General features: G+C 34.1%; 1 protein-coding gene across 3 annotated transcripts in view; it reads left to right on the top strand.

Moving 5' to 3' along the window:
- LOC106064115 (E3 ubiquitin-protein ligase Rnf220-like) overlaps positions 1-13,026 on the top strand; it is a 53,290-nt gene that overhangs the window by 39,030 nt on the left and 1,234 nt on the right. For all 3 annotated transcript variants that reach the window (XM_056029507.1, XM_056029505.1, XM_056029504.1), the window contains 9 exons: positions 4,328-4,405; positions 5,084-5,126; positions 8,371-8,501; positions 8,878-8,989; positions 9,276-9,372; positions 10,048-10,143; positions 10,960-10,994; positions 11,343-11,400; positions 11,519-11,615. In XM_056029507.1, coding sequence (XP_055885482.1) covers positions 4,328-4,405; positions 5,084-5,126; positions 8,371-8,501; positions 8,878-8,989; positions 9,276-9,372; positions 10,048-10,143; positions 10,960-10,994; positions 11,343-11,400; positions 11,519-11,615 — 747 coding nt within the window. The remainder of the gene's footprint in view (positions 1-4,327; positions 4,406-5,083; positions 5,127-8,370; positions 8,502-8,877; positions 8,990-9,275; positions 9,373-10,047; positions 10,144-10,959; positions 10,995-11,342; positions 11,401-11,518; positions 11,616-13,026) is intronic.

The raw sequence follows: 13,026 nt of genomic DNA, 5'->3' as shown, positions 1-13,026 counted from the left end.
TTTGAGTTTGAATGAAATGTCACATTGTATCTGTTAAAAAACACCTAAAGCTTTTTTTTTTTTTTTTGATTTTTTCTCAATCAATCAAGACATAACCATGACTGTTTTTTTTTCTTGATTTCTTCTCAATCAATCAAGACATAACCATGACTGTTTTTTTTTTTTTTTTTTTGTTTATCTGTTGTTTTTTTTTTCTTTTCTTGAAATGAAATATGTAATACAATAACAGGGGAACTAATCAACTGGCTTTGGAAAGATGTACAAGTCAGATCGATGTCTAGCTTGGAAGTGAGAACACGGGCCTGGCAGAACAGGGGAACAGGTGTTATTACTGTACACCTGGTCAGAGCTTTGTCGTAGTAAGGGGCTGGCCTGAACGAATCTGTCTAATGAAATCTTTCGCGATGCATACTCTTGCGTGCGTTCTAAATCGTCTGCGTCAAGACAGTGTTAAGAAGGATTAAACAATGACATTGCCTAGTAAGTGAACATGTTTTGGCAGTGGTTGAGCGTACCTTATGAGGTAACCCAGGTCAGCGAGTCTCAGGGCTTCTTAGACCTTAGCCAGTTGCCCGCCTTGTGTACTGTGTTGTTTTGGAACCCCCCCCCCTTCCCGCTGCCCATCACCACCATTCCTTCAACGTGTGGCATGTAATAGTAAAGATGTCCTTTTACAATGTGTCCAATATAACAGAGACCTCAATATAACAGAGGCCTCAATATAACAGAGGCCTCAATATAAAAGAGACCTCAATATAACAGAGACCTCAATAAAACAGAGGCCTCAATATAACAGAGACCTCAATATAACAGAGACCTCAATATAACAGAGACCTCAATATAACAGAGGCCTCAATATAACAGAGACCTCAATATAACAGAGACCTCAAAGACCTCAATATAACAGAGACATCAGTATAACAGAGGCCTCAATATAACAGAGGCCTCAATATAACAGAGGCCTTAATATAACAGAGGCCTCAATATAACAGAGGCCTGATATGATTACAGGAGTACACAAACGTACAGAAAAGTAAATTATAATGTTTTAATTTAAAAATAGTCAACACAGAATCGTATTACTAACAACCTATTAAGCATTTCCTAGTTCACAGGAGGTGTTGAAAGTTGGTACTACTGACTGGCACGTGCAGCATAGCTCCGGGCCACCCTGTATAAATCTTAATGGTATCAATAATAGGCCTACAACTTGGGCATCATATGACCTCATTCGAGACCAATCTTTATAGGAGGCCTAAACACTGACCTGCGACGTCGCAACTTTGTGGGCAGTTTTTACCAGGTTGCGACGTCGCAACTTTGTGGGCAGTTTAGACCAGGTTGCGAAGTCGTAGGTCAGTGTTTATGCCTCCCATAACGATTGGTCTCTCTACATTCCGAGGTGTGTCCTACAGGAAAAGAAATGGTTTGGGTGGGAGCAAGAGAATACATTGGTGCATAGTGTTTCTCTCTACATTCCGAGGTGTGTCCTACAGGAAAAGAAATGGTTTGAGTGGGAGCAAGAGAATACATTGGTGCATAGTGTTTCTCTCTACATTCCGAGGTGTGTCCTACAGGAAAAGAAATGGTTTGGGTGGGAGCAAGAGAATACATTGGTGCATAGTGTTTCTCACTACATTCCGAGGTGTATCCTACAGGAAAAGAAATGGTTTGGGTGGGAGCAAGAGAATACATTGGTGCATAGTGTTTCTCTCTACATTCCGAGGTGTATCCTACAGGAAAAGAAATGGTTTGGGTGGGAGCAAGAGAATACATTGGTGCATAGTGTTTCTCACTACATTCCGAGGTGTATCCTACAGGAAAAGAAATGGTTTGGGTGGGAGCAAGAGAATACATTGGTGCATAGTGTTTCTCTCTACATTCCGAGGTGTATCCTACAGGAAAAGAAATGGTTTGGGTGGGAGCAAGAGAATACATTGGTGCATAGTGTTTCTCTCTACATTCCGAGGTGTGTCCTACAGGAAAAGAAATGGTTTGGGTGGGAGCAAGAGAATACATTGGTGCATAGTGTTTCTCTCTACAACCCACTCCGTTCAAAAAGAAAAAAAAAGGGAGACCAAAAAGCTCATTGATTTTTTTTTATTTGCTTCAAATCATTTGAACAAAAAAAAAAGTAATTGTCTGAATAACTGGCATTTCTTGACTATAGATTCTCTATCATTACTAGCTCGAATAACTTGTAAATCCGGAACAATTAGTTTCAGGTGTCCTGGTAATCTGTGAGCTGGGGGCAAGAGAACGTGATCCCTGTCCGTGCTACAGATCCCAATAGAACAACCTTACATAAACATGTCACGGGCGGGATTGAGGTGGTGGGGGGGGGGGGAGTAAAGAATATGGGCCGGGGGTATCCACCTGATACGCGCAAGAAATAGCCAGAAAATCCGTTTCGACAAGAACTAGTTGGCGTAGAGAGAATCTGTGAAGGAAAGATTTGTTTCAAATCTAATCTGTTGACAATCGGCCTTATGTTTTTGAAACGTTTAATACAGGCAGACATTGCAGAAAAGAGTGCCTATGTTCTTGTCAGGGCATACAAGAAAATTGTATTCCCGCATCTTCCCTTCCTTCTATTTTTTTCCTCTTCTTTTGTTCCGCTAATAGCGAAGCCCGGGATTTCGGCCGTTTTTTTTTTTTAAAAGAATGATCTCCCCTAGCAAGGCAGACGGGTTTGGTAACAACCGATAGCAGTATCGAGCAGGTGCCGAATCAGCGCTCTCACCTAGGTGACAGATTCTCTGGAGTGTCTCTACTTAACAGGATACGCCTAGGTGTGGTATTACCCATATTCATGAATGTCATCGGACTTCTCCCCTGCCCGCCCCCTCTCCTTCTTTTCTTCTTCTCATGGCCTGCGCATACCTCGCCGGGCCCCAGCTAATGAAACTGGGGAATGCCAGGGCCTGTTGTCCTTGGGGTCCACCTGAGCTGAGTGACAAAGTGGCGTTGCGGTGCTGCTAATTTGTTGCCCTCTAGTGTGTCAGTGTCATTTTATTACGCCTGATGTCGTCGCCCACCTGCAGAGGTGTGAAGCCTACGGGAGCGGATGCTACAGTTATGGAAATAAAAACATTTCTTTTTTTTTTTTGTATATAAAGTTTTGTTCTAAAGTTCATAAATTCAGCTCAGTGCGTTGAAGTTGACATTCTTCTGCCTCTATTTGGAGACACTGCAAACTTATTTACGACTGGACATGTGACAGAGTGGGCTCGTAACTTAGTTCATCTTCAATCTAAACTTTTGGCTATTTTTTTTTTTGGTCTAAAATGTATTTCCGGCTATATGTTGGGTTAAAAACAATATTAACCCTCGGAATTTATTATTTTTTTGGTTAGGGTCTTCAGACAATTAAAAAAATTAATAGATTTAAACATTTTTTTGGATTCAATGTAGCCTAATCAAATATTTTTTTTTTGTAATGAACAAACAATTTTTTTTTCTATTGATGCTGGAGTATGTTTATCAAAATAAAATATGACTCCCCTTTTTAAGACAATTTTATGAGCTACTGGTATTTTACTAAATATATACCTAGCATGAAACATAACTATTGCATTAAAATATATTATATGTGCTCTAAACTTATATATGCTCACTTCCCTAAACACCAACATGCACTTAACACACACACACACACATATATATATATATACTTACACACTTAACATATTTATGCCCTAAACATAATTATCACTAATGGACAATAGAACATATGCAATTATCTAAGATATCATGCACAAATTCCAATGTTTAAATAAAAAGGTGTAGCAGGTAGGTCTACAATCACTTAACATGTAATGTACTTAGCATAAATATGCTCCCAAAAATATAGAGACTTCAAAGATATACAATCATTCAACATATGAATGCACTAAACATAAGACCTGTTGGGGAAAGGAAAAAGGAATTTAAAAACATAGTGGCTGCCTGGTTGTGTGAATTTGTACGCTGGACAGTCATCTGGTTATCTCGATGGCCCTAGGTTCATACCTTGCTCAATGCTGTCCCCCATCCTTTGTGAGGTTCAGACTAGAAAGTAGATTATCTTCAAGTCTGAAGGAACATCGGAAGGTGTAAAACATTTTATTTTTCAAACAAACAGTTTTGAAGGTTATGTTTTTAATCTATTGCTCTGAAACAAAAGCAAAACACAGAAACTCAGTAACTATGATTTGAGGGTGGTTCTATAAATCGGAAACAAATAGTTACTGTTGCACATATATTTTGTTGTACAAATACTCAATATAGATTTATTGAGCTTGACCAATAGAATTCCTCTTACGATCCATTTCACAATTTATTCTAGAGTTTGCCCTCACCGTCTGGTTCACGTAAAGGTAAAGATTCACCCCCACCAGAAGTTGCCTCCAGATCACGATATGATGTAAGTTGTTCTCTACAATAATTGGCTGTTAAAAAATTATAATAATTTTAATGATTATCACAAGTTACTTGATCTTAAAGATGAAAGAATTTAAATATTTATTATTACAAAATGTAAGTCATTGTAAATTGAAAGTAAAGAAAGGAAAACAAATATTTTTAGTATCATGGGAATAATTGGAGTGGTTTTTCTTTCGTTTAACAATACACACATTTACCTTGTTTCATGTTGTAGTCATGTTAAGAGAGGTATTGCCTGTGGACAAATCATTACAGATAATATTAATATCACTTTCGAAGCAAAAAGAATTTTATTCTTCTATGAAAAATGTATTATTCCATAATCTTGATTTTAGTTCTTAATAGAGTTGGTGCACATTGACCTTTGACATGGCTAAAAGCTTAACTAATTAGTTGTGTCTTAAAGCCCCTCACTAGTAGCAGATCATAGCTTAATTTTATGCAAACAGTTACAGTAGTCTTGTATTCTTACTTATCATCCTAAGTTAAACTAAAATTCTTTGCTTAGAGTTGTTGTTTCTTGTTTTTTATTTGACGAATTTGGAAATGCGTAGAGGTAGGGCCTACTGTATTAGAATAGTACATTTTTAAATGTCTTTTTAATTTTAAGTTAATTTAAGTTAAATTGAAAACTTTTATAATGTTTTTTTCCTATTAGAATTTTCTTCGGATACGATGTAATCGACAGTCAAGATTAAGTGGTAAGTAATATTTAAGTCATCTAAAGCTTGAAAAATAAATAAAATGCTATTAAATAGCTATTTTTGCTGACGCTAAATAGGTTACTTCAGTGATAGTTTTTTTCTAGAAAGTTATCTAGTTTTGTTGTAATCATACATTTTGTTATTATTTGTTTGTTCCTGTCGATATAGTTTTAATGCAAATATATAAATGTAGTTTTGTCCAAAAATGTTTTTACTTTGCTATGCTTCCTAGCCGGAGGTCCCAGGTTCAAATCTTGGCGAAGACTGGAATTTTTTATTTCTGGATCTTTGGGCGCCTCTGAGTCCACCCATATATAATGGGTACCTGACATTAGTTTAGGAAAAGTAAAGGCAGTTGGTCATTGTGCTGGTCACATGACACCCTTGTTAACAGTGGGCCACAGAAACATCTGCCTTATAGACCTCAAGGTCTGAAAGGGGAACTTCAATTTCTATCCAAATCATGAAGTAGCATGGATCAAGATAGAAATTCTTTGAGTATAAAATTATGCTGAGGTGACTGTTAGATAGTAAATATTGAAGGTGGCAGTTTTTCTTGACATTTAAGACTTTATAGCATTGTTTTAATCTACTATCGGCTGTGAATTACCAACCTGAGACGACAAGACCAAACAGTAACATTCTTTGTAAGGTGTTTTTTGGAGGGGATCAAATGTGACTGAATGGCAGCACCTGCAATGTCTCAAGTTCTGACTTAGTGTCTCATGTTTTCATGGATTGTTCTATGTGTGAGATCATTGTGTCGTAAAACCAAATCTACTCAGAGACCATGAAATGGAGACATTTTACTGTTGTTTCACTGACATAGTTTCTCATTTTGTACACCATATCTGTCTCTGTACTTTACACACTGCGCAAGGATTAATTCTGAAATATCAGACGAGGGATATGTTTTTGGTGATACCACTGGAGGTTAACAGCTGCTTGAGATATCATCATGCAACACTTCTCTCTTGGCGCAGAAATGCATATCAATTGGACACAACTACAAATTTGTAGAAGGTGTATGAGAAATAGTTTACTTGTTGGATCAGTTTCAGTCTGGCACATTTTTGTTTGCTGTTGTTCCTGTTTCATATGTATCTCATGTCTATCACCAGTACAAAAATGTGAAATTCAATTACATTTTATTTGCCATTTCATTAATGTAAAAAAAAAATGGTTCAATGTCCTTGACATTGTTGTTAATGCTGCCTAAAGTGTTAGAGCTAGTGAGAGCTCACATTTCTGTTCTATCACTTTAACAAAGGTATACACTGTATACAAAGAAAAATTGACACAATTATCAAAAACTTTGTAAGAAACTCTGATAATTTCTGAAAAAAAAAATGGATATGCTGTTAATCTAATCATTTATATTAATCATGTTGAAATCAATATGGTCACTCACTGATAAGAGTTATCACATATTATTATCTTATTATAGCTGTTATTCCTTTTGTAAACTTTGGTTGTAGTGTTAGAAATGTGTTCAATTAAATAATGGTGATGATGGCTCATGATAAGGTACTATATGTTTTATATAATTACTTCTGAAAATTTATGAAACTAATTAAGAAATTAGGTTTATATTGCATTAATGTAACAACCATTTTGGTTGTAATTTTAAGAACATTAAAATGCAAAAATAAAATATGCTTTTTTGTTCCAAGTTATTCCTTGTTGTCTAAATTAAAACAGATATTGAATTGATTTTTGACACATGAAGTTATGAAAATTAATAACAATAAGTAAAATAATTGTTTATTTTAATTTTACTAAAAAAAAGTCAAAACAAAAACAACATTAAGTCCAATGTTCACTTTTTTACCCCTTATAAAGTAGATCAGTTTTGTCAAAATCCTTACACATCCAGGGTATTTATTACAACCACTAAAACCAACATTCATGTATTCAAATACATCTAGAGGGAGACAATTTATTTCTTTATATTATATCTGGATACCTATAGCAGTCTGATGAGCTTTTTTTTTACTGCTCCTTCAAGAGTTACAGCCCCTTAAAATGACATCAGATTCTAGTGTTTTTAAGAAACCCGATACTCTTTTAGACACTACAGGCTCTGTAAATGGGAAAATGAAATGTTATTTTTATGATCTTGCTGGACTAGCAATGAAGGTATTAGTTGTAAGGGAAATAATACATTTTTAGAAAAGGTGGACTAGATGGATTATTTTCTCTGGGGGTCTAGAAGTGGATAGTCTTTTTGTCTTTTTTTTAAATATTAAAAACAAAAACAAAACAAAAAAAACAACAACCATCCACCTCAGTTCTTTTAGCCTGTTTTAAGACATGAAATTTCACTTTCTTGTTTGTCTTTCACTTAAATTTACAGTTTTATATAATACAGAATCCAAAAAAATCAGCAGACAGCTACAAATAGAATTAAACTAAAGCCACTAGGACCACAGACATATATATATATATTATATAGATCTGTGACTAGGACTATTAAATACTAATTCACATATTACATACAAAAATGTCTACAAATAAAATAGTCTCATTGAACAAAGAAAATAATGTATAACTAATATCATTAATGAAACTTAACCTAATAGACTGAATAAAGACTTTGTTAAAGTACCCTCATCATCAGAAGATAAAAACATCCAAATAAATTTATCCAAAGTTGAAGCCTTATAAAAAATAAAACATAAAAGAAATAAAATATTATTAATAAAGTGACACTCAACCAATAGATTTTAATAGATGACTATTGAATAGGTTTAGGTAATGTAAAAACAAAGGGGCTATTTTATTAGACAAGAAATTACAAGTATGACCCTACCATAAACTTAATAAACTATTTAGAAAGAAAGATTGCTTTATTAACTTTCTAGCCTATAAGAATACTTTTCTTTTAAAGTGCTGATTGAGCTAATAACAGGAAGTCTGAATTTATCTGGGACATCAGTGATTTAGCACACTTCAAAATCTCTATGACGAACAACAGCCCATACAAAAGCAACAGGCAAGGTTTGAACCCGGTACCATTGAGATGACAGTCTAGAGCACATACCACATGACCTGGCAGCCATCACTGTATTAATCATAGCTACCTAGAACACTTTATGAATAATAGAAATGTGTTGGATATTTAAATATGATTATTAGAATAGAAACTGTATGCTAATTACCATCTCTACCATTTATTTTTGCTATATGTTAAACTTTACTTCTGTTTTCCCCTAAAATGATAAGTTGTCATTATTTATAGCCAGGAGTCGTAATAAGAAAAAGAGACCAGGAGATGAAGGCGTAAAAGAAACAGTGTGTCCTATTTGTAATGAGAGGGTGATGGGTGTGGCAGAAGATCTCAATGCCCATGTGGAGATGTGTCTCAAGCAGGTAGTATTGACATAGTGCATTAAGATGTTGACATTGTTATAATTGTATAATAATCTGTAAAGGCCAACACAAAAAGGCTTATTCATACACTCAGGCTTACTATGAACCTATTAATTATTGAAAAACAATTTTAAAATTTTTAACTTTAGGCAACAGTATTTAGTTTGTTTTTTTTTAGCTTTTCAGGTATTCTACTAGAATGTATTTATTTGTATTTCCAAAAATTAAACTATTATGTTCATTTTAATTTTTTTTTTCCTTTCAACAAAATTTTAAATCAATTGTTTAAAAGGGCTATTTGATAGCTAATAAGAATTCTTTTGAAATGTTAAAAATGTAAATTTGAAATAATTGACCTTGACCTTTATGTGTTTAGAGAACTGATGGAGAGGAGGAGCCTGTAGATGTGGAAGGAGAGTATGAAGAGTATGAGTGGGCGGGGCAAACTAGGGTTAGAGCCACTTCCTTATTAGAAGGAGGATATTCTGGTAAGTTAAAAGCTTACTGTAATGGATTGTTGTGTTTCTAAAACATTGCAATAAAACTTTTTTGTAATGCTGTTCTTTATATTATGTATGGAACATTTCTCTCTTGTATACTTTGAAAGTTCTAGAACCAAGTGATAAGAAAACTAACAAGTTTTGCATTATAAACAAAATCTTAACTTATTCTTCTTTTTCTATGTTGCATGTCTTAAAATAGGTGTGTCAGTTAAATTAGTTATATTGACACGCATGTGTATACATTTTTTTTAAATTTTCTTTCTTTAAATAGGTCAAGGCTTTCAAACTGTGACAGCCAGGAAAGGCTCAGATGAGGATGGTGAACTTAATGTGGATGGTGATGACACAGAAGAATATGGAAGACCTCAGTATCTTTTCAAACTAATGTACTTGTATTTGTAATAAATCAACAGTGGACAATTTTTTTTGTTCCTCTCACATTTTTTAGCTCATGACTCTGTAGTGGTGTCCAACCTTTTTGGCCTTGAGAACTTGGGCCACATCACTGATTATCTGTGGCTTCATCTGGTACTATGGGCAGATGTTTTAAAGGCCTGTTATAACCAAGACATGAATAGGGTTTGGCAGAAGAGCCATAGTTTGGGCATTACTGCTATAGGAAAACAGTTTTTGGAAAATTATTGATTATTGATATTAATCTGTTGCTTCTCCCTGCTATTGCATTAATGCTCTTCTTTTCTCTAGAAATTCATGAAAGATAATTTATTGTAGCCTTTGAAATAGTTTATCTAGATCTATCTGTTCCTCTTTGTTATCCTCCTATTGTGCCATTGTTGAAGGGCCTGGGCATTACATTTATTATAGTGAAAAAAAATGCCAGTAATACATTTTAATTCTAATATTTCATTATTATTATTTATTTAAAAATAACTGAAACCTTATCTTCTTATCTTATACAATTCAGACGTTACTTCAAAAAAGAAGATGATTACGTCCTATGCATCATGTATTTAGTCTTGCATATTAACCAATGACCTAAGTTCTGCCTTGTTGGTTTTTTAACCTTGACTTAAAACTAAAAGATTCAGTGAAAAAGACATCCTGCCTATCGGCTCCAAAGAAACTAGTCCTCCCAGTGATACCAAGTCATCATTAAAATATGAATCACCAGAAAGAAGGTAGTTGCAAGATTTGATTTTTCTTTTCTATATGTTCTTCTTGAATACTTCATATAAATATGAGTGCTTTCAACAATTGAAATAAAAGGGTTTTCTCTTACTCTTCTGCACATTCAGTCTAGTAAACTGGTTAACAAAGCAGGTCAGATGTCCAGCAAAACTGGAAGTTGTTTTGTTTGGATCTATATTTTTTTCTGGGGATTGTATTTGAAATGATTACTTATTGATATTCTGTCATTTCAGTCTATTATTTGATAAATCCATGCGCATTTGCCTCGTATTGAGAAGAACACTTAAATAATAGAAAGACTGCAATGCTGAAATGGCTGAGCTGTTAACGCTTGGGCTCCGAACATGAAGTCCTGGGTTTGAATGTTGATGAAGACTGGGATTTTGATTTTTTGTGATTTTTAGGGTGCCCCTGAGTCCACCCAACTCTAATTGGTACCTGACTTTAGTTGGGAAAAGTAAGGTGTTTGGTCATTGTGCTGGTCAAATGACACCCTGCTCATTAACCCTTGGCTAAAGAAACAGATAACCCTAACATCATCTGCCCTATAGATCGCAAAATCTGAACTCTACTTTACTTTTAATAAGGAGGCATTGTCTTTGAGTCCAAAGAATTAGGAAAAGTACAATATTTATGTCACATTGACCTAGCCCAAACCTACATCTCACAGGGGTCTAATTTTCTTAGTTTGAAATGCAAAAAAAAAAAGAAATGCACTAAATCTTTATTTTATATATGTCTTTTTACTGTTAACAAATACACACCATAATGTGTATTATAAAGATCACTATATTTTATTTCTTCAGTTATTCTTCAAGGACTGATACTGTCAAATCAGATGGTAGGTTTATTGTTATTGTTGTTATGTCAACATGCATTTAATAAACTGGGTACTCTGAAGCTTGGAGTTTGAAGTGATAGCTATTTAGCAGACAAGATATTTTCTTGTGGGATTCTGTAAAGTTGGTGGTTAGTTTTGAATTTTTGTGGACCTGTTGTAAAGTTAATATTTAGAGTTAAAAGTTACATTTTAAGTCCAAAATACAGTGAGTTTCATCTGATAAATAAATAAAGGTAAATAAATATATAAAGAGAGAGAAACAGTCTGTTTAACATAATCAGTGAAAAACTATAGACTTTTCTTATTTAGAAATTAATTTTCCATAAAATGACTATTTCTTTACATCAGGTGTTGGTTGCAGTAAAACTTTGTACGAAGGATTTTCCCATTCCAGCTGTGATCAAAGGTGAAAGCCTTTATTTTGTGAAATGTTTTTTTCTTACTAAATTATTAATACCGATATTTTTACTATTTGTCCTTAGATTCTGTTGTTGTTTTTTTAAATTATATATTTCTTTTTATAGGGGAGATGAGCAATCTGCATTAATAGCAGCTCTCAGATTGAAATTACGTGACCTTGAAGCTGAAAAATCATCCAAGCAGAAATGTCTTATTTGTATGGTGAGTGACACCAATGCCTAACTATAAATGTCTGCTTTTAACTTGAAATAAATGTCTTCCAGTAAGAGTCACATATGACTTCATGTGAATAATTTTTTACTATAATCTGAAACAGATTTCTCCTTGGTCTCTGGGAAGCTTTTCTGGTCCCCAGAAGGAGTTGCCCATGTGTCTTAATTCTTTTCTCCATCTTATGGGTGTGATTCAAAGGAACTACACACTTTAAATTTGGCACTAACTCATTTGAAAAAGCTGTGTATTTAATGCAAGACCATGAATATTTGCTTACTTTTTTTTTTCTTTAACCTTATGCTTCTAAAGAGGAGAATGATTGTTGAGAGATGTTGCTAGATTAAGAATTAATTGAGTATGAAACTTTTTGTTTTCTAGTGTTGCATTGCATCTGCTTCACTGATTGGTCATTCTCTTGCTTTGAAATCTGAATATCTTGTTTACATACCCCCAGGGCTGGAAGATCATCCATAGCTAAGTGGTCTGGCGGGTACCAAGTGGTTCAGAGTGCCAATATTTGCAAAGGATGTTACTGATTGTAACCCTGTGACACTCACAGCTAATGGCATTATTTTTTCTAGCTTCTATGTCATTATTACATTTACTTTTTGTAACTCAAATTTTGGCAAGTTGTTGTTTTGTGATCAAGAATTTCAATTTTTCAGTGTTGTCTCTGTGGCCATTTCTTCTATTTTCTCAATATTTGTTTTCATTTTATGAAGTTGACATGTTTGTCTTGTCATTGTAAAGACAGTTATGCATTACATCTAAAATATAACAATACACTATATGCAGCACCAAGGCTGTAGAAAGTTTGATTAAGTGAGACTCAACCAATAGAGAAACTTTCTTACATTTGCTGTTGGTTGAAGACATCAAACCATCTTCTGCTTTTCCTTCCAAAAAAAAAAATTGAATGATCAAATGTATAAAATCATGTCTTGTAATTTATTATTTTTTAAGATTGATTCCTACTTTATGAGGCTGATGATGCATTTTCAAATTTCCTTTTCCTATGATTAAAAAGAAAATTTAATCAATTGGCCAGAATGGGAATTGACCCAAAGACATTCACATTGTTCTCTACCAACTCAGCTAACAAGCCATACAACCATGTGCAACATTTCAGCTTGAAGTAAATAATTTCATCTTTTTACTTGAATTTTGGACTCCCATTTTAATCCGTACATTCACACTACTTGTGCTTTTAACCCACTTCCACCTTTTGACTATGAAGAAAGTGTAAGCTATTACTAGGAGTGAAAATAAAATGTAACCAATGTTTTGAAGTGACTGTAACATAAAAGATAAATGGTAAAATGAAATACAATTGGTTTTGCATTCGCATAAAGGTTTCCTTTTCCCATGTTGGCTATTCGCCATTACTTTTAGTCGCATC

The sequence above is a fragment of the Biomphalaria glabrata genome, chromosome 5 (genome assembly GCF_947242115.1).
Source record: "Biomphalaria glabrata chromosome 5, xgBioGlab47.1, whole genome shotgun sequence".
Taxonomy (NCBI): Eukaryota; Metazoa; Mollusca; class Gastropoda; family Planorbidae; genus Biomphalaria; species Biomphalaria glabrata.
This window is presented reverse-complemented; position numbering and strand designations above follow the sequence as displayed.